Source organism: Rhinolophus sinicus, linkage group LG01, assembly GCF_036562045.2.
Source record: "Rhinolophus sinicus isolate RSC01 linkage group LG01, ASM3656204v1, whole genome shotgun sequence".
Classification (NCBI taxonomy): domain Eukaryota; kingdom Metazoa; phylum Chordata; class Mammalia; order Chiroptera; family Rhinolophidae; genus Rhinolophus; species Rhinolophus sinicus.
The window spans coordinates 58,149,373-58,172,049 of NC_133751.1; the positions used below are offsets into that span (position 1 = coordinate 58,149,373).

Genomic DNA, 22,677 nt, shown 5'->3' on the forward strand with positions numbered 1-22,677 from the left:
GAGATAGAATTCATACTTAGGCAATCTGATTTTAGGGTCTTAATCACTACGTTATGCTGACAGACTGATGTTAAAGATTTTTACATTTCTCAAAATGGAGCACAGAAAAGAATACTGAATAATACTGCCATACACATTTGGTTAGAGGTGTTTATATAAGGCAGATGGAGAGATTTTGTCGAAGAATATATGTACTCAACTGAAATACAGGTAAAATGTATTAGTATTACTATTCTTTACCAAAGACCTTTGTAATGTGTTAATAATACGGTATTTTTGATTCTTTCTATGTTTGGAAATTTTACTTTAGCTTTAAATAGCTAGTCAGACAACCCTTTTCTCTTGCCTTGAGTCCTCATTGTGATATTTTATTTTTTGTATGATTTTTTTTTAATCTAGTGGAATAGATCCAGTGTCACAAAATCTAGCAACTGCAGACATTAATCTGGCTTTAGAATATCTTGAAGACCACACTGACAGTATTTAACTATTAGGAGGAAAGCCTTTGCTTTTTTCTAGTAAAATAATATCCACCACCTGTTTGGCTGGTTGAGTTGAATCATATGACAAGATGGTTCAGTACTTCAAGAAGTAAGCAGTTAAAAAGCAAAGCAAATTTTATGTTATGTGTATTTGACACAATATGAAAAAATAAAACAAACAAAAAAGCAAAGCAAAACCCGAGTGGAGAGGGAGAGATGAATTACAAAGTGGCATGAGGAAACTTGAGTGATAGATATGTTCGTGACCCTAATTTTGACGATTTCACGGATGTATATATATATATATATATATATATATATATATATATATATATATATATATATAAAAACTCATTAAATTATGTACTTTAAGTATGTACAATTTATTGTTTGTCAATTATACTTTAGTAAAGCTACGAAAATATAGCACGCATACTCCTCCCTGCCAAACACAGAGCAAAGACTTCTGAGAAGTTCCTATAAACATGTCTTTGGACGTGTTAAGTATTTTTCTATTAAACATTAAAGAATTTTAATTTGCAATTATAGAAAATAACTGGTGAGAATATGACATGGCATTTATCCCCTTGATTTATTATGACACCCTTAAAACTGTTTGAATCATGAATAAAAAGTACAAGTGCCTTTAAAATATCACCTATTTGTAATGTCAGAGAGGTAGGAGCAGAGATTAAATAATTCTTTGTTGCTTATCAGGAAATCCTAGCAAAACTACCTAGCAGGAAAGATCTATAAATCTGTACAGCTGACAAATCAGGCAGCCTCTGATTCAGGCCAGTAGCCACGTCAGTTCTATTTGATTGGTCCTGGGACCTTGTTTACCTTTAAATAACTGTGACCTTTTATTTCACTGTTCAGTTAGACTGCTGTGATTTATGTGTGCGAAAACATAAGGGACTCATGCTGTAGAGAGAATGTTCTTGATTGAAGGAAGCAGCAGTAATGATGATGAGACAGCTTCTTTTTAAAAATCTGGAATTTCTGGGAGACATCAGAAAACAGTGGTAAGGACTTTGAAATTAGACAAGTCTGAATTTCAATCATGGCTCCTCTACTTACTAGCTATGTGATCTCTTAGGTAGATTGCTTAACTTCCCTGATCCTTAGTTTTCTCATTTGTTAATTGGGGCTAATAATACCTGCTTCTCAGATTGTATGGGTTAAATGAAAGTAATGTGTATGTAAATTGCTTAGTACAGTGCCTGGCACATAGTAAGTATTCAAAAAAGATAGCCAACATTGTGACTATTGCTGTTGTTATCTACCGTGCAAGACATTTAGATTACTAAATAGACTGCTTGGAATATGTATATTATGTATACTGATTCAAAGAGTCAGGAAGGAGAGGGAATCAGTTTCTAGAGACCTCAAAAGACAATCTTATATGAGGGCCTGTCTGTGTAGAAATTATTATAGAGCATTTTAAAAGTTAAACTTTTAATTTTGAACAAAAAGGTAAAGCCTACAGAAAAGTTGTAAGAATGTAAAAGAAACTCCTTTATGCCCCATCTAGATTCATACATTGATGTTTGCCATATTTGCTTTACCTTTTTTATAGGTATAATATACACATTTTTCTCCCTCCCTCTCTCTCCTTTCCCCTCTTCCTTCCTTCCTTTCTTTTTTTCTCTCTCTTTCTTTCTCTCTTTCTTGCTGATTGTAAGTTGCAGACATTATGACCTTTTATTTCTAGATACGTCAGCATATACTCATATCTCCTAAAAAAACAAGGAGAGTCTTTTACATAATACAATGTAAACTATCAAATTCGGGAAGTTTAACATTGATACGTATTGTTATCTGATACATAACCCATATTCAAATTTTACTGATTGTCCTAATAACTGTTCTTTATAACAATTTCTCCCCCAATCTACAATTTTGCACTACATTTAGTTGTCATTTCTTTGGTTTAACCTGGGACATCAGCCTTTCATTGTTTTTCATGGCTGACAGTTTGTGAAGAATATAGGCTTGTTGCTTTGTACAGTGCCCTTTAATTCAGGTTTGTCTGCTTGTTCCTCATGAATCCATACAGGTTATGCTTTTTTTAAAAAAATTTTATTGGGGAATACTGGGGAACAGTGTGTTTTTCCAGGACCCATTAGCTCCAAGTCAAGTCATTGTTTTCAATCTAGTTGTGGAGGGCGCAGCTCACTGGCCCATGTGGGAATCGAACCGGCAACCTGGGTGTTAGGAGCACTGTGCTCTACCCAATTGAGCTAACCAGCCACCCAGGTTATGCCTTTTATGGCAGGTAATAAGTCCTCGGTGTCTTACGTCAGGAGGTAATACTGGTGACATTAGTTAACTTTGATCACGTTAGCTAAGAGATTTTTTTCACTATAAAGGTAACTCTTTTCCCTTTGTAATTAATAAGTAATCTATGGGGAGGTATTTTGAAACTGTGTAAATATCCTGTTCCTCAACAAACTTTCCCACAATGATTTTTAGAACCCTAAGGAGTATTTTTATATCCTAAACATATGGTTTCCTCACCTTGATTTAAGTCTTCTTGAGAAAATAGTTTTTGCTTTACAATTGTTCTAGTACCTTGTCCACAATAAGTCCTTAATATTATTGACTACCTGACCTTGAGCTGCCTGTCATCAGATTGCTGATTTCATTTCTCGAATGGATTTTTTCTACCTACGCTGAGAAGAATTTAACAGGTACTTACAGCGAAGTCCTGTCTATGCAAATTAGAAACAGATTAATTGGACTAATTAGGCATTCTTAGCAGGCCTCTCAGACCAGTGAGGTGGGAGTAGTAATCCTGACCTGGATATTTTGAAAGAATAATTACTAATCATGAAGAAAGGCTCTGATCATCATCACTGGAAAAACCTGTTAAATGTATAGTAGTACCCTTCTTCCGTTTGAATTTGCATTTGTGATGAAAGGAAGTTTCTGGGTGGTGTTCATCTTTCGCTTTAGACTCACATTTTTCAAGTCATCCTACTACGTAGGCACGACTCCTGGGGAGTCACCTTCAGTTTCTAAGAATTAAGTCAGGTTTCTCGTAGATCTTGTCACGCTGCCACTTGAAATGTAGCTGGAGGACAAAGTAAGGCACAATTGCTGGTGCTTAGATGAGCACCTTATTCAGGAGGGCTTATTAGAGGCAGTGAGGCAGACTAGAATGGCCTCATTTGTCTGGCATCTGTTTTGTTCTCCACCTTTGTTTGCTCTGCGGATGTTTTCTTCCACCTTTCTCTGTCCTATATCTTGGCCAAAGGTGGCAGTTGACCATTAAAGTCAACTTTATCCTCTATCCCAATTTCTGGTTGATGCCTAAAATTTCATCACTATCAAGAAATTAATTTATGCAAATTATATTACCCAAGAAAAATCTAGATATCCTTCCTTGCAGGGGGTTGGAGAAGTAGCACAAGCCAACATCTAAACATGAACTATGACATATTCAGAACTTTTATATGATAGCTAGTTACTAGAAGCTCTCTGCTAAATGAGACTGTAATACATTTTTCTTGGGGGAAGGAGAAGCCTGGGTGAGGATTTAATAGTTGGGGACTCTGAATAAGCTTAAGGTGCTAATACTCTGAAAGAGAAAGGGGAAATGAGGTTTGAAGAAGGAAGAGGAAGGACATTTAAATGTGACAGTACACTTAATGTCACAATTAACTCAAACCCTGGTGGAGTGGTCTCTGAAATCTACAGAACGTTTAGTGTTAAGAGACCCATGTCTTGTTAAACCAGGAATTGGTGATGGCCATTCCTTAAAAAAGGTTCTTTTCTCCATCTGCACCAAAGACATACCTTTTCCATTTCCTTGGGGAATAACATAAGGGATAGTGGTAAAGTCTGTGTAATCAACTTTCTCAGCCAAGTTATTCCAGTCTTTTGCATGCAGTCACGATACGCAATTAGCAGTTGGTATACAGGCTTCATTGGTCAGGAGGAATCATTTCCCAGGTCCCATGATTCATTGTGGCCATTGTTCCACACAGAAGCATTTCAGTGTTTCTGTTAGAGCCTATGTTTTGTGAAGCTTTGTTTTTGCCAGATGCAGTTGGCTCATCTTTGTGAAATATGGGCTATTGAATTGATCTTTTGCTGAATATAATTTGTGTTAACATGTCTGAAATACTGGTGAAAGACTTTTTTCTACCCCAATGAGACAAAAATTCTTTTTCACTTTCTATGACCAGTTAAAATAAGATGGATGCACAGAGTTCAGCCAAAGTCAACACAAGGAAGAGGAGGAAAGAGGCACCTGGACCCAATGGGGCAACAGAGGAAGATGGAATTCCTTCAAAAATGACACGCTGTGCAGTTGTAAGTAAGGAAGAGATTTCTGTTGTACACTTAACCTGGCGGGGGAGGGTAGAAAACTGATATAACATTGATGATATCAGTGTTACAAGTCTTCTTAAATAATGGAGAGAATGAATAGTAAGTATTTTCACAGTTGTTGGAAATCTTATCCTTTCTCACCAGATTATAACTCACAGCTCAGCTGTAAGAGCTTTACATTGGAATTGAAAAAATAATGTTTGGAAAATTTGGACGTTGTGTTGTATATTAGGCCAAAGATCAAATTTCAACTAATGAACTAGAGAAATTGGGGCTCTAGACAGTAATCTGATCTTGATATCATCTCATGGTGTTTAGTTTTCTGTGTCTTACGGTCTTTTCTCCCATATCAGTTATCCACTCTATTACTGGTTATATCTTAGATGAGCGCCTTTTTCTATTACTGCCTACCTTATGTTCCTTTATCTCTGTGATGGTATCTTTGTATTTCTAACTACTGCCAAGCCTTTGATAAAAGACCCAATCCAAACTGCTCATCCTGTCTCAGGTTGGTACTCTTCCTAAAGCTTCCCCTAAAGAACATGTCAACGAACACACAATTGAAGTTATTGTTGATATACGATATTATTATGAAACCCATGTTTCAAAATCCCAGTGATAGAATTGCATGTTTCCATATTTTCTTTACCTATATTTACTATTAGCCACTGATCAAACTGCAGTTTCCATTGGTTAGTTCTGGAGCTTCATAGCCCAAAAGGAAAAACATTTCCAATCTAGCACAGTTAACAATTTTTCCAAACCAGTGCTCTGTCTTGAGCAATAAAAACAGCCGGGCTCCACAAATACGAGGCATATGCGAATGCTCCAGGCCTGATATTGATGACATTGGTGGGGGCAAATGTATTCATTCATGTTGCTTCTGTAACAAATTACCACAAATTTAATGGCCAAAAACAATGCAGACATGTAATTTTATAGTTCTGGTGGTCAAAGACTGAGATGGGTCTTCGAGGGCTGAAACCAAAGTGTAGGCACGGCTGAAGGTCCTAGGGGAGAATGTTTCCTTGCCTTTTCCAGCTTCTAGTTGCCCCCATTGCTTTGCTCATCACATCACTCTGACCATTGCTTATGTCATCACATCTCCTGATTCTGAATCTCCTGCTTCCCTCATTCACTTATAAAGACCCTTGTGATTACATCGGACATACCCGAATAACCCAGGGTTATCTCCCTGTCTCAAAACTTTAATCACACCTGCAAAGCCCCTTTTGCCATGTAAGGTAGCATTGTCATAGGTTCTAGAGAGTAACATGTAGACATCTTTAGGGGGCTATGATTTGCGTACCAAGCAAGTACACTCAGAAAATGACTCAGTAGTCAACAAAACAGGGCATTGTTAATTTTATTTTTTTAAGATTTTATTGGGGAAGGGGAACAGGACTTTATTGGGGAACAGTGTGTACTTTCCAGGCCTTTTTTCCAAGTCAAGTTGTTGTCCTTTCAATCTTAGTTGTGGAGGGTGCCACTCAGCTTCAAGTTATTGTCCTTTCAATCTTAGTTGTGGAGGGTGCAGCTCAGCTCCAGGTCCAGTTGCCGTTGCTAGTTGCAGGGGGCGCAGCCCACCATCCCTTGGGGAGTCAAACCGGCAACCTTGTGGTTGAGAGGACGCATTCCAACCAACTGAGCCATCTGGGAGCTCAGCGGCAGCTCATCTCAAGGTGCCATGTTCAATTTTAGTTGCAGGGGGCGCTGCCCACCATCCCTTGTGGGACTCGAGGAATTGAACTGGCAACCTTGTGGTTGAGAGCCCACTGGCCCATGTGGGAATCGAACCGGCAGCCTTTGGCATTAGGAGCACGGAGCTCTCAGCGCCTGAGCCACCAGGCCGGCCCGGCATTGTAAATTTTTGAATGTTTCTTAGACAGTTTAGGTAAGGGAGATGGTGGTGGGCACCAATTCAGCAATCTCACTTGGAGTAGGAACAAGTTATAACCAAGTGGGTGATACTCTTAGCCAATCTCCATAACCCAGAATAGAGCAAAAAGGCCAGTCTTAGTGGAATGGGCTCTGAGAAGATTTAAATTTCTTGGTCTTTAGAACCTGAGGAATCTCAGTGCTTTAAATTCCTTTGCTTCATATATTCATGTCACAAATCAGTTGAGTGACTTGTTACCTATTCCACATTCCTCTCTGGTACACACTGGCTGTTTAGCATGGGCAAATGGTTAAAGATTCACTCACTCAACTGGCTGGACCGATCCTAATGAGGAGTATCTGTTAAATAACCTGTCATTACCACTATATACCTGTACTTTCTATCTCTGATCCCCTTTCAATTCTGTAGCAAAAGCAAACGAAGTTTTTTTTTCTTTTTTAATAACAGCTTTATTGAGATCATCTAATCCACCCCTTTAAACTATACAATTCAGTGGGTTTTAGTATATTCACAGAGTTGTGCAATCATCACCACAAACAAATTTAGAATATTTTTATCACTCCAAAAGAAGCGCCATACCCATTAGCAATCACTCCCCCTTTTCTTTCTTTCAACCTCCCCAGCCTCTGAAAACCACTAATCTACTTTCAGTAGCTATAGATTTGCCTATTCTGGACATTACATACAAATGGCATCATACTCCATGTGGTCTTTTGTGGCCGGCTTCTTTCACTGAGCATGTTTTCAAGATTCATTAATGTTGTAGCATGTATCAGTACTTCATTTCTCTCTGTTGACAAATAGCATTCCATCATATACTTCATATTACATTTTATTTATCCATTCATTCATTAGTTGACATTTGGTTTGAGCAAACAAGATTTTGTCACACGTTTACAATGTGCCAATATGGCATAGGTCCTAGAAGTGTAAAAAGATAAGCAAGACCTTCCCTTTGAGAGATATGAGCATAATGCAGAGCTTCAGAGCTCAGAGCTCATTAGCTTTAGAAAAGTGCTTTCCTTGCCAGTGGGGTAAGGAATGGGAGGGAATACCAAGTGTTAGGTAGCTGGGTTGATGGGTCAGGATGAAATGGATAGAAGAAAGAGAAAAGAGTTGAGGAAAAATTAAGTGATAACTTTATGGCTAGTTTGTCTCTAAGTATAAAGAATTTGCTTACTGATACAGATGTTTCTAAAGAAAGGTACAATCAAAAGCATCACAAAAGTATTTACAAACAATAAGACATTTAGCCTATCTTAATATTTATATGTATGAATATGTCACAAAGTACGTAAACTCGGGGGGAGATTTGCCACAGTTCTGCTTTATGAAGATAGATCTCATAATCTCATTTCAGTCAATATATATTGAAAACCTCTCTGTGCCAGTTGCTAGAATTGGAGATACAAAGATGAAAAGACGACCTTGCTCTTAAGAATCTCTCAGACAAACAGAGAGAGACATAATTAAGACACAGTAGGAAAAGGGCCACATAGAAGGAGGTTACAGGAACAATGGCTGTCTAGAGGAGCAACAGATTCACTTTGTCAGAATGCAGAGGATGTGAAGAATGACTCCTAGGTTTCAGGCTTCGGCAGATTGTGTAAGTGGGGTGTTTCTCACTCAGATAAGAAACACAGGAGGAAGAGCTGGTTTAGGGGGAAGATGGGTTTAATTTTGTGTAAGTTCAACATAGAAGGTCTATGTGACATTTCTTATAGAAGCAATGTTGCAATCAAAAGATCATTTATAATTTGGGAGATGATGATCATTATTAGTTATAATTTCTAGTTACAATAATATTAGTTATAATTTGCATAGATTTAGAAACTTTATATAGCATTTAGAAGCTAACCTCTTAGATTAATACAATTAATTAATTTTATTGGCATAATAAACCTGTGCCATGGAATGGAAGAGAAAATGAGCTAACATTGTTGATGATGAATAAATTTGTTGAGTGCCTATTGTATGTGAAATATTGTGGAGCAGGTGGTATTACCTTCCAATTTTATAGAAGATGAAATGAAAGTTTAGAAGCTTGCTGTGATTTCACCACTATCAATAGAGCTGGGATTTAGATCTGAGTCCGAAATCCATTCCCTTTCATTTATACTTCACTACCAGGTAGTCAGAAGACTTGAAAGCGATGCTATTCTGTAGGATTCCCTTGAGTTTAAAATAAAGGAGGTATGTTTTATAACATACGAGTAGGTAGAAATACTTCGTCCTACTTTTATAAACCTCAATTTATTTGTAGGCACTCTTCTCTAACTGAGAAGAGACTAACAGAACGCTTTAAAAAAACTACACCTTCTAATTGAAGGCAACCCTAGAAAAATAAAGATTTTGCTGATTCTGCTGTAGCTGAAGAACCTTAGGTGTCATCCTCTACACTTAGGAGGAATTGATCCCGCACAAACTTTCCAGGAGAGAGCAGCATTTGTCTTCTGCCTTGGAACGTACGCGGAATGCTACAAGGAAGATCGAAGAAACAGAGTTATGAAAGATAGGATACTTAATGTATCTTTTAAAATTGAGATAAAATTCACATAACATAAAATTCACCATTTTCACCTTTTAAAGTGTACAATTCAGTGGTTTTTAAAGTTGTGCAACCTTCACCTTTGTCTAATTCCAGAACATTTTCATCCCCACAAAGAGAAAGCCCTGACTCATTAGCAGTCGCTCCCCATTTCCTCTTCTCTCTCTACCTACTGGAAACCACTAATCTACTTTCTTTCCCTATGGATTTGCTTATTCTGGACATTTCATATAAATAGAATCATGCAGTGTGTGGCCTTTTGTGTCTTTTATTTAGCATAATGTTTTTAAGGTCCATCCAGGTATCAGCGAGTATTAATACTTCATTCCTTTTTATAAGTGAATAATATGCCACATGGACATACCATTTTGTTTGTCCATTCATCAGTTGATGGATATTTGGATTGTTTCCATTTTGGCTGTTGTGAAGAATGCTGTTATGAACTTTATTCGTGTACAAGTTCTTTTTTAAACATATGTTTTCATTATCTTGGCTCTGTAACTGGGAGGGTAATTTCTGGGTCATGTGGTATTCTATGTTTAACGTACTGAAGAACTGTTTTCCGGAGCTGTGTACCAGTTTACGTTCACAGCAGCAGTGTATGAAGGTTTCTGTTTCTCCTCATCATCGTTGTTAGTACCTGTCTTTTTTTTTTGCTTATAGCCATCCTTATGGGTATGAAGGGGTATTTCATTGCGGTTTTAATTTGCATTTCTATAATGACTAATATTGTTGAGCATCTTTTCATGTACTTTTTGGCCATTAGCATATCGCCTTTGGAGAAATGTCTAGATCCCTTTGTCACCTTAACTCTTCACTTCCCTCTTCTGCCTGCCTTCCATTCGCCAGGGCCTAACCCTGTATGCAGAAAAGCATGTGACAAAATCCAATACCTATTTATTATAAAAACTCAACAAACTACAAAGAGAAGGGAGATTTCTCAACCTGATAAAAGGCATCTACGAAAAACTTACAGGTAACATAATACTTAATGGTGAAAGATTGTATGCTTCCCCCTCAAGACTGGGAAGAAGGCAAGGAAGGGTATGTGTCCTTCCCACTTCCATTCAAAGCTGTACAGGAGGTTCTAACTAGGGCACAAAGAGATAATAAAAGGAAATTAAGGGCATCCAGATTGGAAAGAAATAAGTAAAAGTGTTTTTATTCACAGACGACAGGATCTCATATGTAGAAAACCCTAAGGAATCTACCAAACAAACTGCTAGAATTAATCATTGAGTTTAGCAAAGTCATAGGACATAAGATCAATATATAAAGATCAACTGAAATTACACTCACATACACACATACAAATCAATTGCACTTCTATGTACTAGCAAGGAACGATCCAAAAATAAAATTAGGAAAACAGTTACATTCACAATAGCATCAAGTAGAATAAAATACTTAGAAATAAATTTAACAAAAACTCTTAAGTAAGGCTTTCCTCTATAGAGGAAAGAGCATACCTGCATTCTTTGCCTCTGACAATTGCATACAATTTATATAACTTCTCTGAGCCTTGTTTTCCTCATCTGTAAATTGAGGGTACTGTTGTATTACTTGCTTCACAGGGCTGTTGTAAGCATTGGAACCTCGTTACAGTGCAAAGCATTACACAGTGATCATCGTACGCAATGAAGGACACAGAAGTTGTTTGCCTTCCCAGTCCCCTAGTTGAAGTGGTATGAAAGTACACTTATGACCCTTGGCAATTTTATTACGTACAACAGGGTTGGGTGTTCTGCCAGGCAGCAGAGGAGCCATCATTCTGGACCCAGTTATTTGGGACTAAGCTTAGGTTCCCACCCACCTCGTTCAGTCTTTACCCTGAAATCATCAGCAAGACATTTGTCTTTCATGCCGCAATGTACCCATTTGGTAAAAGGTTGCATCTTTCACTTGTCATTTTGGATGACTTTTTTCTTCTTCTTTATGTTATGAAGTTTTAGGAGGAATTGTAATCACAGCATATTGACTAACTGATTATTCTTTAATGCTGCCGTTTTTTGAGTATTTCCATTTGTACCATTGAATTTAACTGTCTTTTCCTTCACTTTCCTTTTAAGGGCTTACGAGAGCCAGCTCCTTTTTCTGATGAAATCGAAGTGGACTTTAGTAAGCCCTATGTCAGGGTAACTATGGAAGAAGCCAGCAGAGGAACTCCTTGTAAGTAAATACCCAATTATGTTATTATTTTACTGTTGTTTTTAGCATTCCATTGTATTTATCAAATATATACCTACTCTGTATATTCTTTCCTCAGTTTACCTGTAAAGGCTGGTTGGGACAAAGGGGAGGAGTTCCCCCCATCACCCTTGCTGTTCTATTTGGGAGGACAGCTACTCCTTAAATTTCGTTTTTCTTCTTACTCTATACTTGTCTGCAGGATGTTGTCACAGCTGTGAGATACCGTGTTACACACTTGCTTCCTGGGCTATTATCACAGCTATGAGATGTAGTGGAACAAAGACAATAAGATATTAATTAGCCTGAGCTGGATTATAATCTTGTCTATTTTTACAAAGGTCCAAATAATATGTCAGGCTGTCACATTTTTTGTAGCCTTCAGATTGTTCCCCAAGTGTTCCTTTGTATTGTCAGCACTGTCACTGTGACGCTGTGATGATGGAGGACAAAAACATCCCAAGCTGGGCAATGCCCATCACTGAATTTTCTCTTTGTTGGTATTCTCATTTTCCAGTTTTATGTAAGACTCACTTTATTATTTTCAAAGCCCATGCTCTTTACTTGTATGCTTAGTTTACATTATGTATGTGTTCTAAATGCTCTCCCATTTTGGGCAAATGGTTTTAGGCATCATCATAAATGAAAACTTCCATGAGCATTTGTTATGAATACCGAGTCCTATAGGGAGGTTTCCTTACTTCTATGTAAATTCTCCAATTCTCCTTTTTTTTCAATCCTTTTTCAGTTCTTCCAATTACTATGGTAAGTGTTCTCTCTACTCTGTAAATGTCAGGCTGGACTCAAACCCAGGCAAGTACTAGGGAATGAGAAGCAGTTATAGCCACAAAAATCTATACATTTCCAGTGTATCAAAGATATCTGTGGTTACTTTTTAATTGTTAGTATGTTTGCTGTCTGTAAGCAAAATACATATGAATGCTGGCCAGTGGTCAGGCCAGTGGTCCTTTGACTATACCTTGGCTATATGGACTACAGTTTTGGGGTCCTCAAAATTCCAGAGAGTGCTTTCCTTTTGCAAAAGTGTTTAGCTATGGCTCATATTGATCACGACCCTTCTAATTCATAATGTGATTTTTTTGGCTTTGGCTCCCCTTGTAGAATAGGCACGCTAATGAGGCAGGTAAAATGACAACAAGGAAAAACAGGTCATGTGTTTAACAGGGTGCAGTGGTGACAGGTCAGATTTCAAAATGCCGCCAGACAGTCCAAGGATCACATTCAGATGTGACAGTAGTATGTTGAGGGCAAGAACTTTTCATGTACTCTCTAATGACACACATTCAGAATGTAGTACCTGGCTCAAATCTGATCACTTTAGTTGTATTACCCCGCTTCTCGCTAGTCTATCCATGCCACTTGGGGTACATGGAATGTATGTATGTGTATATGTACTTTAAACAAGTTTAGATGCTTATAATTAGCAAACACTAATAAACCTAATTTAAAAATATTTTAGAATAATAGAATTTTACAAGTTCATTTTTGAGATAATCTACTTTATAGTCTATTGTATACATGAAGAAATGAAGGTCCATAGAAACTTAGAAGTGAAATCTCCCCTACAGTAAAACAAATAATTAGTGATAGAATTGAAGCTAAAACCTAAGTGTTTCCATCTTTGTGTTCTTTTCACCCTGGAGTGGTGCTACTGTTTGTAGACATTAGTTATAAACAATAGAAGGCCATCTGACAAATTGATTGTATTTTAGACTGTAGATAGTCACAAATTAGCCTATAAAGTTTGACAGTCTAATTCTAGCTCTGGTTTTCCTCCTAAATCTCATTCTTTCAGTTCCTTTTCATGTTAAATAACCAAGTAACTGAATTCATATCAGTGCTGGACCAGGGATGAATCCACATACACATGCCATAGGTAGTGAATTTTAAACCAAATATTGGTACAAGGAGGCATCCCTCCCTCTGCCCCCAGGTTTTCACTTGAGAGGTTAAGGGAGTACAAGAGGGAAGTTTGTATAATCCAGGAGAAAACTCCACTACCCAAAGAAAAAACAAATGTGGCTTGAGAGATGAGAAGGTCATCCCTTTTGAAAGATGGGGAAAAAAATAAGCTATATGTTCTCTTGGAGAAAGGAAGGAAATAGCAGAGTCTAAAGGGCAATGGAAATCTGTTAGAGACAAAATGATTCAGTGATAGGTATTTGTGAGACTATATCAAAAGAGACAATAAATTGAAATGCAGGTCTGTTCTACCTGAAGGAGAACATCTAATTACTCAGCTAGCAGTAGTGTAATCCAAGTAGTGTAATCCAAATTAGTACTATCTTGAGAATGAAAGGGGTTGCTTTTAATAATATGCTGAGACAACGGATGTAAATCAGGTTTCACATCTGTTACCCTGCCCTATAACCACTTGGTAAAAGAATGGATAACTTGTGCTTTCTCCCCAGATTTTCTAGTTCAACAGTGGCCTCTTCTGGCCATTTGGTTAATATGCCAGTCTTGGTTCACTGAAGACTTGGGGTTAAGTCCCAGGGAATTGAGAAGTTAGGAGGCCAGGGAAACACTGAGGAAGACCAGAGGCACGTCTAGGGTTGGTCCAAGAAAAAGGACTCAGTGGCGACATGGCTTAATATGGGTGATTCCTGATCGAGTGGTCGAGTCTAGACCACTCGATCAACAGCAGTCTAGACGATTGCCACCATCCAGGAAGGAAGGGTGTTTATTGAGCTAAATCTCCCTCATTTCACTTTGCCCTTGCTGTACGCTAATGGCAAAGAAACAACAAAATAGTCTTAACTTCTAAATTTTATCCTTTGTCTTTTAGGAACAAATAAAGTGAGATCATAGCCCCACTCTGGACTTGTTTAGGAAAGATGGACGTATGTTAGTTACTTCATGGTCAGCATTTCTAGGATGTAGATGAGCGATTATACTGCTCGGATTTTGTTTTACCTTTTTTTCTCTCACTGCCTCTTTGATCAGGTTTTTATTCAAAATTAGCTGTCCAAACTGATTTGACCTTTACGGAATACACAAATTTTGGTTTATGCCACAGGCTTCTTTTCTTCCGTGGTGGGTTTCTTTTCTGCAGGCTTCTTCTCAGCTGCTGGTTTCTTGGTCGCTTCAGCCTTTTTTCCCACCAGAGGCCTCTTCTGCTTCGTAGCACCAACAGCCTTCTTTCCTTTCTCCCCTATGGCTGGCTTCTTGCCTGGAACGCCCTTCTCTTACTTGGCTTCTAGAGCTGCTGCTGTGTATTCCCCCCGGAGCTAGTGGTTCTTGGCCTGGAGAAGAAGGGTGTTCCGGCACATGATCTTTGCATATAGGTTTAGCTTCAACGTGATTCTCAAGTTTTTCAGTGGATTCTTCTTCAGGGCTCTGTGCTGAATCTTCTTGCGTGGTACTTGGAGGGCTTTTTGGATCTCTGGGCTTTTCAAGATTCTGCTAAGGTCTATATTCAGCATCTTGTGCATGGGAAGGTGGCCATTACTCTTGAGGGAGGCAGCTTTACGCTAAGGGCCATACAGAGCATCTAACTTGCAGAAAGCACGTTCAGTACAAATGCAGAAAAGGCTCCCACCGGGAGCAAGTTTCAGAATGTTCAGTTTGCCCCTCCAGCTGCGGCAGCCATTGGGAGCAGCAGCCATGGCTCTGCGCTACCCCATGGCCCCGCGCTACAAGGTGACTGAGGGCGTGAGCAGGCCGAGGCACAGCCGCTGCCACGGGCGCCTCACCAAACACACCAAGTTCATGCGGGACGTGATCCGAGAGGGGTGCGGCTTTGCCCCCTATGAGTACGTGCCGTGGAGCTGCCCAAGGTGTCTCAGGACAAGTGGGCCCTGAAGTTCATCAAGAAAAGGGTGGGGACACACATCTGTGTCAAGAGGAAGAGGGAGAGCTGAGCAGTGTCCTCGCAGCCATGAAGGCAGTAGCTAAGAAGGACTGAGCCCCCTCTCCTCTGTGTGGAATAAAACCATTTCAGAAACAAAACAAAAATGTTAAGTTTGCCTACACTAAGCAGAGTAATTCCAAGGATGTTTCTAAGGCTTTGATGATGCCATTGTCCTCGTTATACTGGGGGTGCCAAAAATATGTCCACAAGTGGACACTTTGGTCAGCGTTGCTCAAGCAGTAGTTTGCCGTAATCAGAAGTGTCTGGACGCTGATGGGAACCACTCTGAGCACCTCTTGTAATTGCAGGAGTCAAACGTGACTCGTATTCATCTTTTGTTATTGGTATATATTGAGTATTACAATTTTAATAGTTTTTTTTCCTTTCTTAATGTGTGTATACATTTTTGGGGGGCACCCTCTGTAGATGATGCAAGGTCCCTGCACTGGATATGACCACGGTTTCTCACTTTGCCCTTGCCAGCTCTCATTCACTGAGGCGCCTGGACTTTTTGTCATCACTCCAGGCCTTAAGTTTCTTAAGAAGCTAAACAGCCTCCTTGGTCTGCTTGTAGCCTTCAGCTTTATCTTCAACCACCACAGGAGGTTCAGGAACTTCCTCTGTGACGATGACCTTTAGACATGACCAGCGCTGGTAAGGCTGAGGCAGCCAGGGCGGAGCAGATGGCCTATCGCTTCTGTGTTGTGTTCGCTCTGCAGTGCCAACGGCGCCATGTTTTGGTTGGTGCAAACGTGCAGCTCCCACGACACATACTGCCCAAAGCACCCTGGCCAGAACGATGGGTCCTACCACCTTGAACTCTGGGAACTGGAGCCGCAGCTCTGCCAGGACCCCACGGCTCAGCCTTGGTTTGATGACCTGTTAATTCACTGACAGCACAGCGCTGGTGTTTTGCGCCAGTTGATATGAACAGAGTTCACAATATCTGGCCAAAGGGGAGCCTTGAATACTGCAGGCAAAGTGACATTTTTGCCACGTGATTCCCCCTTTTCGGAGTACACGATATCAGCAGATAAGCAGCCTTTTGCTTTGTCTTATAGATGAGGAAACTGAGGCTTAAAGAGGTTAAGATTAGAGAGGAAGGAGGCTAGTTGGCAAACTTAAGCTACAACCTTTCTGACTCTTTAATCTACCATATTATATTCTCAGCTTTTCATTGTACTGGTGTATGTTTATTTTATTTAAAAATGTTATTTCCTGTATTATAAAATCAATACATTCCCATGGCCTAACATTCATAAAGTACAAAAAGGGTATAGAGTGAAATGTCTTCCTTTCACCACTGTCTCGTAGCCACACAGTATCCCTCTTACTGGTTGGCAACCAGTTTTACCAACTTCTTGTGGATAGCTAAGCAAATAACATATGTGTCCTCCCACCCTTTTAGTGGGTGTATCATGGTATATTCAGTCTGCCATTGAAATTTAGGTTGTTTCTGAACTTTTGCTATTACAAACAATGCTGCAATGAATAACATACATTTTTACAAATATATCTGTGAGAAAAATTCCTAGAATTGAAATAGCTGGACCAAAGGGTATAAGCATATGTCATTTGTCTTTTGATAGGTATTGACTAATTGCCCTTAAGTTGTACCATTTTATATTTCTATAAGCAATTATGATTTTTCAGTTTAAAAGCTACTTGTTTATGGATAAAACTATCTGGAAAGAAAAGTCCATAAACCTCCTGACAATCAGTTTTCTCCCCTTTGAGTCACTGTCCTCACTGAGTCACTGACAGGAGGGAGATGCGTCTCAGCCCTGCCTTCAGACTGGCCCTTCTCTCCCAGAATGATATAGATGCTTCTACTCTTGTTTTCTGCTGTGACAGTAAAATAGTAATAGTTCTCCCTTTGTTCACATAGTGGGAATATGTCACTAGGACTCAGATTTATCATTTGAAGCATGATGAAACATTATATACATTTTATTCTCAGTGTGCTTTTTTTGGCTTGGAATTAATCTCATACCCCAGGGCATCATTTCCTGGCTTTTCTTTTGTAATCTACTACCACGAAAAATAAATTGACAATCAGTGCTTTATTATTCTCACTAATGGAGAGGAGATGAGGAAAAGCTCTAATACAAAGTCCTGAAGTATTTATATTTGATTTTCAAACACTGAATATACTGAGAAAGTGTACGATCATGCCCACTGTCAAGGAGACGTGCTTGAAGGAATCCTAGCTGTTGCCACAGAGCAGGTGTTGAGGGTGAATCGGGACTGAGAAACATACATTGATAACTGGCACCTACCTGCCATCTTTCTCAATCTCACCTTTCTGGATCATGCCTTACTCTGGGCAATAGCAGGGAGGTTTATTTTCAAAGCAAAACATTAGTCATCAGTAATCAAGTCAGCCTGAAAATGAGAGAACAAGCAGCCAGAGTATAGTCTAACTATCCTCTGTTCAAACATAACTGAAGTTTAAATATAAATTGAAGATGAGACTTTTGAAGTTTTGGGTATGTGTGTTGCATAACCCTTCCCTTTCACTTCTACAATAACTAAGAAAAAGCAACCATTAAGTCCAATTACCTGAGAAGTTTGAAACAACCAGGCTGACAAAGGAGAGAGTGGATACGATGTCCAGAGTGTCTTTGTAGCCAAGGAGGTTTGTGATGTGAGTCCTCACAACCCCAGGCCACTTGCACATCAGAGTGACTGTCCATCCAGAGAACACTGTGAGAGGGAGGCATGCAGGGATGGAACACAGTGCCACTGGCATTTGTCAGATCCGAGATAGTGAATCAGTGTATTTCTATGACAAATTCTTTCTTTTGGATTTAGATGAGCGGCCTGTGAGAGTTTATGCAGATGGAATATTTGACTTATTTCATTCTGGTCATGCCCGGGCTCTGATGCAAGCAAAGAACCTTTTCCCTAATACGTACCTCATCGTGGGAGGTAAGACAACATCTGATGACCTTAGGTACTGCCCAGAAAAATAATTACAGTAGCCTTTTCCCCCTGTTTTTAGAACCTGAGTATATTGGCAATTGCTTTGGTTTTTAAACATGAAGTATATAAACCGGAGAGAGACGTTCCAAGCTCACTGACCTGAGATGTGCAGTGTTTATCTCACTGTTCTTAGCCGAGTTTCTGAGTCATGGGAGCAACACTGGTCCCTATTTCCTGCTTAAGACCAGCATTTACTTTGCATGTCAGTTTTTCATTTTGAATCAACTGAATTACAGAAGTCTGCTAAGCAAATGTTATGTGGTCCAGTCTTATAAAAATGTAACAAGAAAACATTTTTGAAAACTTAAATGATGTAGAAATATACAGCACGATCATTTCAAAGCCAGAGATCTCAAACCCGTGTTGGCTCCTCTCTTCTCCAAAGTGTGAACACACTGTGTAGTGAGGGTCGCTCCTGCAGGTGCATCTTGGATTAGGAAAAGCATTGTTACCCAGCCTGAGCTACGTCCAGGTTTTTCTCCAGGTGGGGAGAATGGTTACAGTCCTAGAAAATGGAGAGGTTGGTGACTGAGGAATGGTTTAGCCTAGGGGACTTTGACTTACACCTTTATCATGTGGTGAACTCAGTTTGCAGTGATGAGCTAACGCACAACTTCAAAGGCTTCACCGTGATGAACGAAACTGAGCGCTATGATGCAGTGCAGCATTGCCGCTATGTGGATGAGGTGGTGAGGAACGCCCCCTGGACCCTGACGCCAGAGTTCCTGGCAGAACACCGGGTAAGAGACAGAGCACAGGGCCCCATTCCCGGTTCCGGAAGGCCTGCAGCTCTCAAGGCTGCTGGTACTTGGCCTAGTTTTCCACTAGCCTTATTTTACTTTTACCGTCTATGTAAATTTCACACAGAGGCGATGACAGTGGTATTACTACTAATAATAGTCATCCCTGACGTTTTATGGGTTTGATGGTTTACACGCACTTTTACATCCGTTGTATTTCCTTTGCTCTCCCTGTAACAATCCTGTTGGGTAATTATTATTTTCACTTTATATGTGAGAACAAGGCCAGAGAGACCAAATGACTGGGTCCAGGTCACACTGTAGCAGGACTAGAAATTGAACTCTACAGTTAGGGGATTTCCTACCCCCCAACACACACACACATACTGTAGGTGTGTCCAGCCTTATAGCATTCCTGTCTCTTTAGAACAGACTGTGTTTCCCTGAAAATAAGACCTAGCCGGATAGTCAGCTCTAATACGTCTTTTGGAGCAAAAATTAATATAAGACCAGGTATTATATTATATTATATTATATTATATTTATTATATTATATTAAAGACCTGGTCTTATATTATAGTAAAATAAGACCAGCTCTTGTATTAATTTTTGCTCCAAAAGAGGCATTAGAGCTGATTGTCCGACTAGGTCTTATTTTCAGGGAAACAGGGTACAGATGTATCTATTCTAGTAAAAGGGCTCTTGGTTGCTATTTTTATATTCCTACTCATCGCATGAACTGAGAGAGAAACCAGTTCACAAAGAAGTGACCTCTTTCTCTTACTTTTAGAAACCCTTATTTGACCAATTCTTACAGACCCAGGAGGACGGGGAGATTTCCTTTCTTCTTTCCTTGACTGCACTCACTTATTAGCACACCAGCAAATCCTCCAGTCCTATTTTCCAAGCATGGTGACTAGTATACAGTTTGAGGATGGCACCTCCAGTAGACCAGGAGAAACAGCTAAAAGAAAGAAACTGGCTGACTTTATATTTATGATCCGTAAATAATTAGGTTGGGTGGACTTGTAAATGAATCGTGGAATTTAGAAGCAAAACAAAGAGAGAGAAAGAGAAAAAATGTCCGTTTGAGGCCTGGCCTCTCCTTGTTTTCCTTTTTATGGGCTTGAGAGCATTTACTAGTTCTTTCTGAATGGCAGTTATCCTGGGTTTTAAATGATATTTCCTTATTTGCAGATTGATTTTGTAGCCCATGATGACATCCCTTATTCTTCTGCTGGTAGTGATGATGTTTATAAACACATCAAGGAAGCAGGTGAGTAAGTTGATTTGCATCCTCACTTTATGGAGTCTCGGGGGCAGTGACAGAGATTCCACCACATCGCTGCTTTCAGAGCAAAATTTATACACTGAGAAAGTCGACATCCACTTTCAGGTCACACTTTGGATAAGAGGTTAAGGTGAGCGTCACAATGACGTCCACCAAGTCTTAGCCTCTACTTTCGATATCTCTTTAATTTCAGAAATCCTTTCTTCAGCCCCATATTTTTCCTAATATGAGAGCCATAGAGCTTCTCCTTTCCTTAACTCCTATTCTTTGATTCACTCCTCCTTCTGTAGATCAATCTTTCTACACTGCTCTTAGTAATAGCAGATTCTGCTTCTTGAGGAAAAGAAAGGAATGTTGCTCCCAGTTGACATCTAGCCCTACCACCTGAGCTAACCAGCACGTCACCGTGTTTGTATGTGTTCTTGGGGTAGGCATGTTTGCTCCAACACAGAGGACAGAAGGTATCTCCACATCAGATATCATCACCCGAATTGTCCGCGACTACGACGTGTACGCTAGACGGAACCTACAGCGGGGCTACACGGCCAAGGAGCTCAATGTCAGCTTTATCAATGTGAGTTCCAACCGCACCCCAGAGTGCTCTGGTCCTACAGAACACATGTTGCCTTCCACTTCCTCTGAGCTGAACTTACTTTTCAGTCTGCTGTAATTGTCACCTCCTAAAGCTCAGTGAATGCTTCTTTGCAGATGACACCATGCTAAGCTCTTTAGAAAGAGACTAAAACAGAGGCATTTTCTGCCTTTATGCTCTAGTATCAACACATTGATATCAGGACACACAACCAATTAAATGAATAAGAATGTGTAACTTATATAACGGTATGTATATCAAATACATTTAAAACAGTGGTTTTTAGCATTTTTATTTTTTGATTGGATGGTCTTTGAAAATCTAAGGAAAGCTGTGGATCCTCTCTCTGATTGGATAGTGACACACAACATTTTGCTTGCAATTTCTCAGGACCTATGGACCTAAGCTTTAGTTTACCATGTTCCCTCACCTGCTCCCAGCTCTGTGAATTATGAATAAGTGAAATGATTTCATCTAAATGTGATTTTTATCTATGTAGATAAACCCTAGCTGTTGTTAACCTCCGACTACAGAATCTATCTATTTTTAGGTGTTTAAAAATCCTAAACATATTCCCTTTCCCCTTTATGATCAGGAAATTGTGAGACTGTTTTTTCATTTGACTAAAGATTCTCCTCTCTATGTCCCATCCCCAAAGGGTTCGTACCATTTTCTCTTATCTTTAGGGAAGCTGGTAGAAACAAAGGGTATCATCTTTATTTTGCAAATGAGCAAACAGACCTCAAAATACTAAAACAACTCTTTTAAAATCATAGAATAAGTCAATGATAGAGGGGAAAAAATTCAGTACAGGGCGCAGCAGGATGGCTCAGTGGTCAGAGTGCGGTACTCTTACAAGGTTGCTGGTTCGATCCCCACATGGGCCACTGTGAGCTGCGCCCTACACAACTAGATTGAAACAACTACTTGAGTTAGAGTTGATGTGTCCTGGAAAAACACACTTAAAATAAATAAAAGCTTTTTTAAAAAAAAATTCAGTACAATAAATGCATTAATGAAGTAAAAGATCTACTACTTCCACTTTTAGCCTGTTATAGTTGGCTTATTCTTGGCAATATTGTATGGTGATCTTATTACTGCCTTTACATCTCCATCTGGAATGGGGTTTGGGTTATGTTGGGCATGTTTATGTTCTAAGTTTATATTTTTTCTTTAAAAAGTGTGACTTCATTTGACTATATATATGTTACTGGGGCTACCCTATATATTTAGTTTAGTCCTGGGCTTCTATGATGTTAGAATTATCTTTTTGTATAACATGACCCTCCAGAGCATATCTTATGTATACGATGACCATCCAGAGCACATCTTACGTTATAACGCTAGAGAAGTGTGGGATAGATTAAAGCAAAGTGAAATTCTAAAGATTAAAAATAATATTAATAGAGTGCCAAAACATATTTTTCCCTCCTTTGGTATGGTCGGTCAGAGTAAGTATTATTTCTCAACAGTTATTTCTTTACCTAGGAGAAGAAATACCACTTGCAGGAGCGGGTTGACAAAGTAAAGAAGAAAGTGAAAGATGTGGAAGAAAAGTCCAAGGAATTTGTTCAGAAAGTAGAGGAAAAGAGCATTGATCTCATTCAGAAATGGGAGGAGAAATCCCGAGAATTCATTGGAAGTTTTCTGGAAATGTTTGGTCCAGAAGGAGCACTGGTATGTTCTTTTCTGCTGGACAATTTGGGGATCTTTAGGGAATTCTCATGCTGTGGGAAAAAA

The 22,677-nt window shown here is 39.3% G+C and overlaps 1 protein-coding gene and 2 pseudogenes across 6 annotated transcripts in view; 2 read left to right on the top strand and 1 right to left on the bottom strand.

Annotated features, from left to right (window-relative positions):
* Positions 1–22,677, top strand: part of PCYT1A (phosphate cytidylyltransferase 1A, choline) — a 57,895-nt gene that overhangs the window by 30,365 nt on the left and 4,853 nt on the right. For 5 of the 6 annotated variants that reach the window (XM_074330152.1, XM_019723678.2, XM_074330156.1 and 2 more), the window contains 7 exons: positions 4,676–4,802; positions 11,338–11,437; positions 18,144–18,260; positions 18,903–19,054; positions 20,252–20,330; positions 20,777–20,919; positions 22,426–22,614. In XM_074330152.1, coding sequence (XP_074186253.1) covers positions 4,686–4,802; positions 11,338–11,437; positions 18,144–18,260; positions 18,903–19,054; positions 20,252–20,330; positions 20,777–20,919; positions 22,426–22,614 — 897 coding nt within the window. In that variant the 5' untranslated portion in view covers positions 4,676–4,685. Of the gene's footprint in view, positions 1–1,361; positions 1,508–4,675; positions 4,803–11,337; positions 11,438–18,143; positions 18,261–18,902; positions 19,055–20,251; positions 20,331–20,776; positions 20,920–22,425; positions 22,615–22,677 lie in introns of those variants that run through there. The other variant, XM_019723679.2, reaches the window with a different exon arrangement.
* Positions 11,455–16,032, top strand: LOC141571095 (large ribosomal subunit protein eL36-like; annotated as a pseudogene).
* On the bottom strand, positions 15,446–17,643 carry LOC141567883 (large ribosomal subunit protein uL4 pseudogene; annotated as a pseudogene).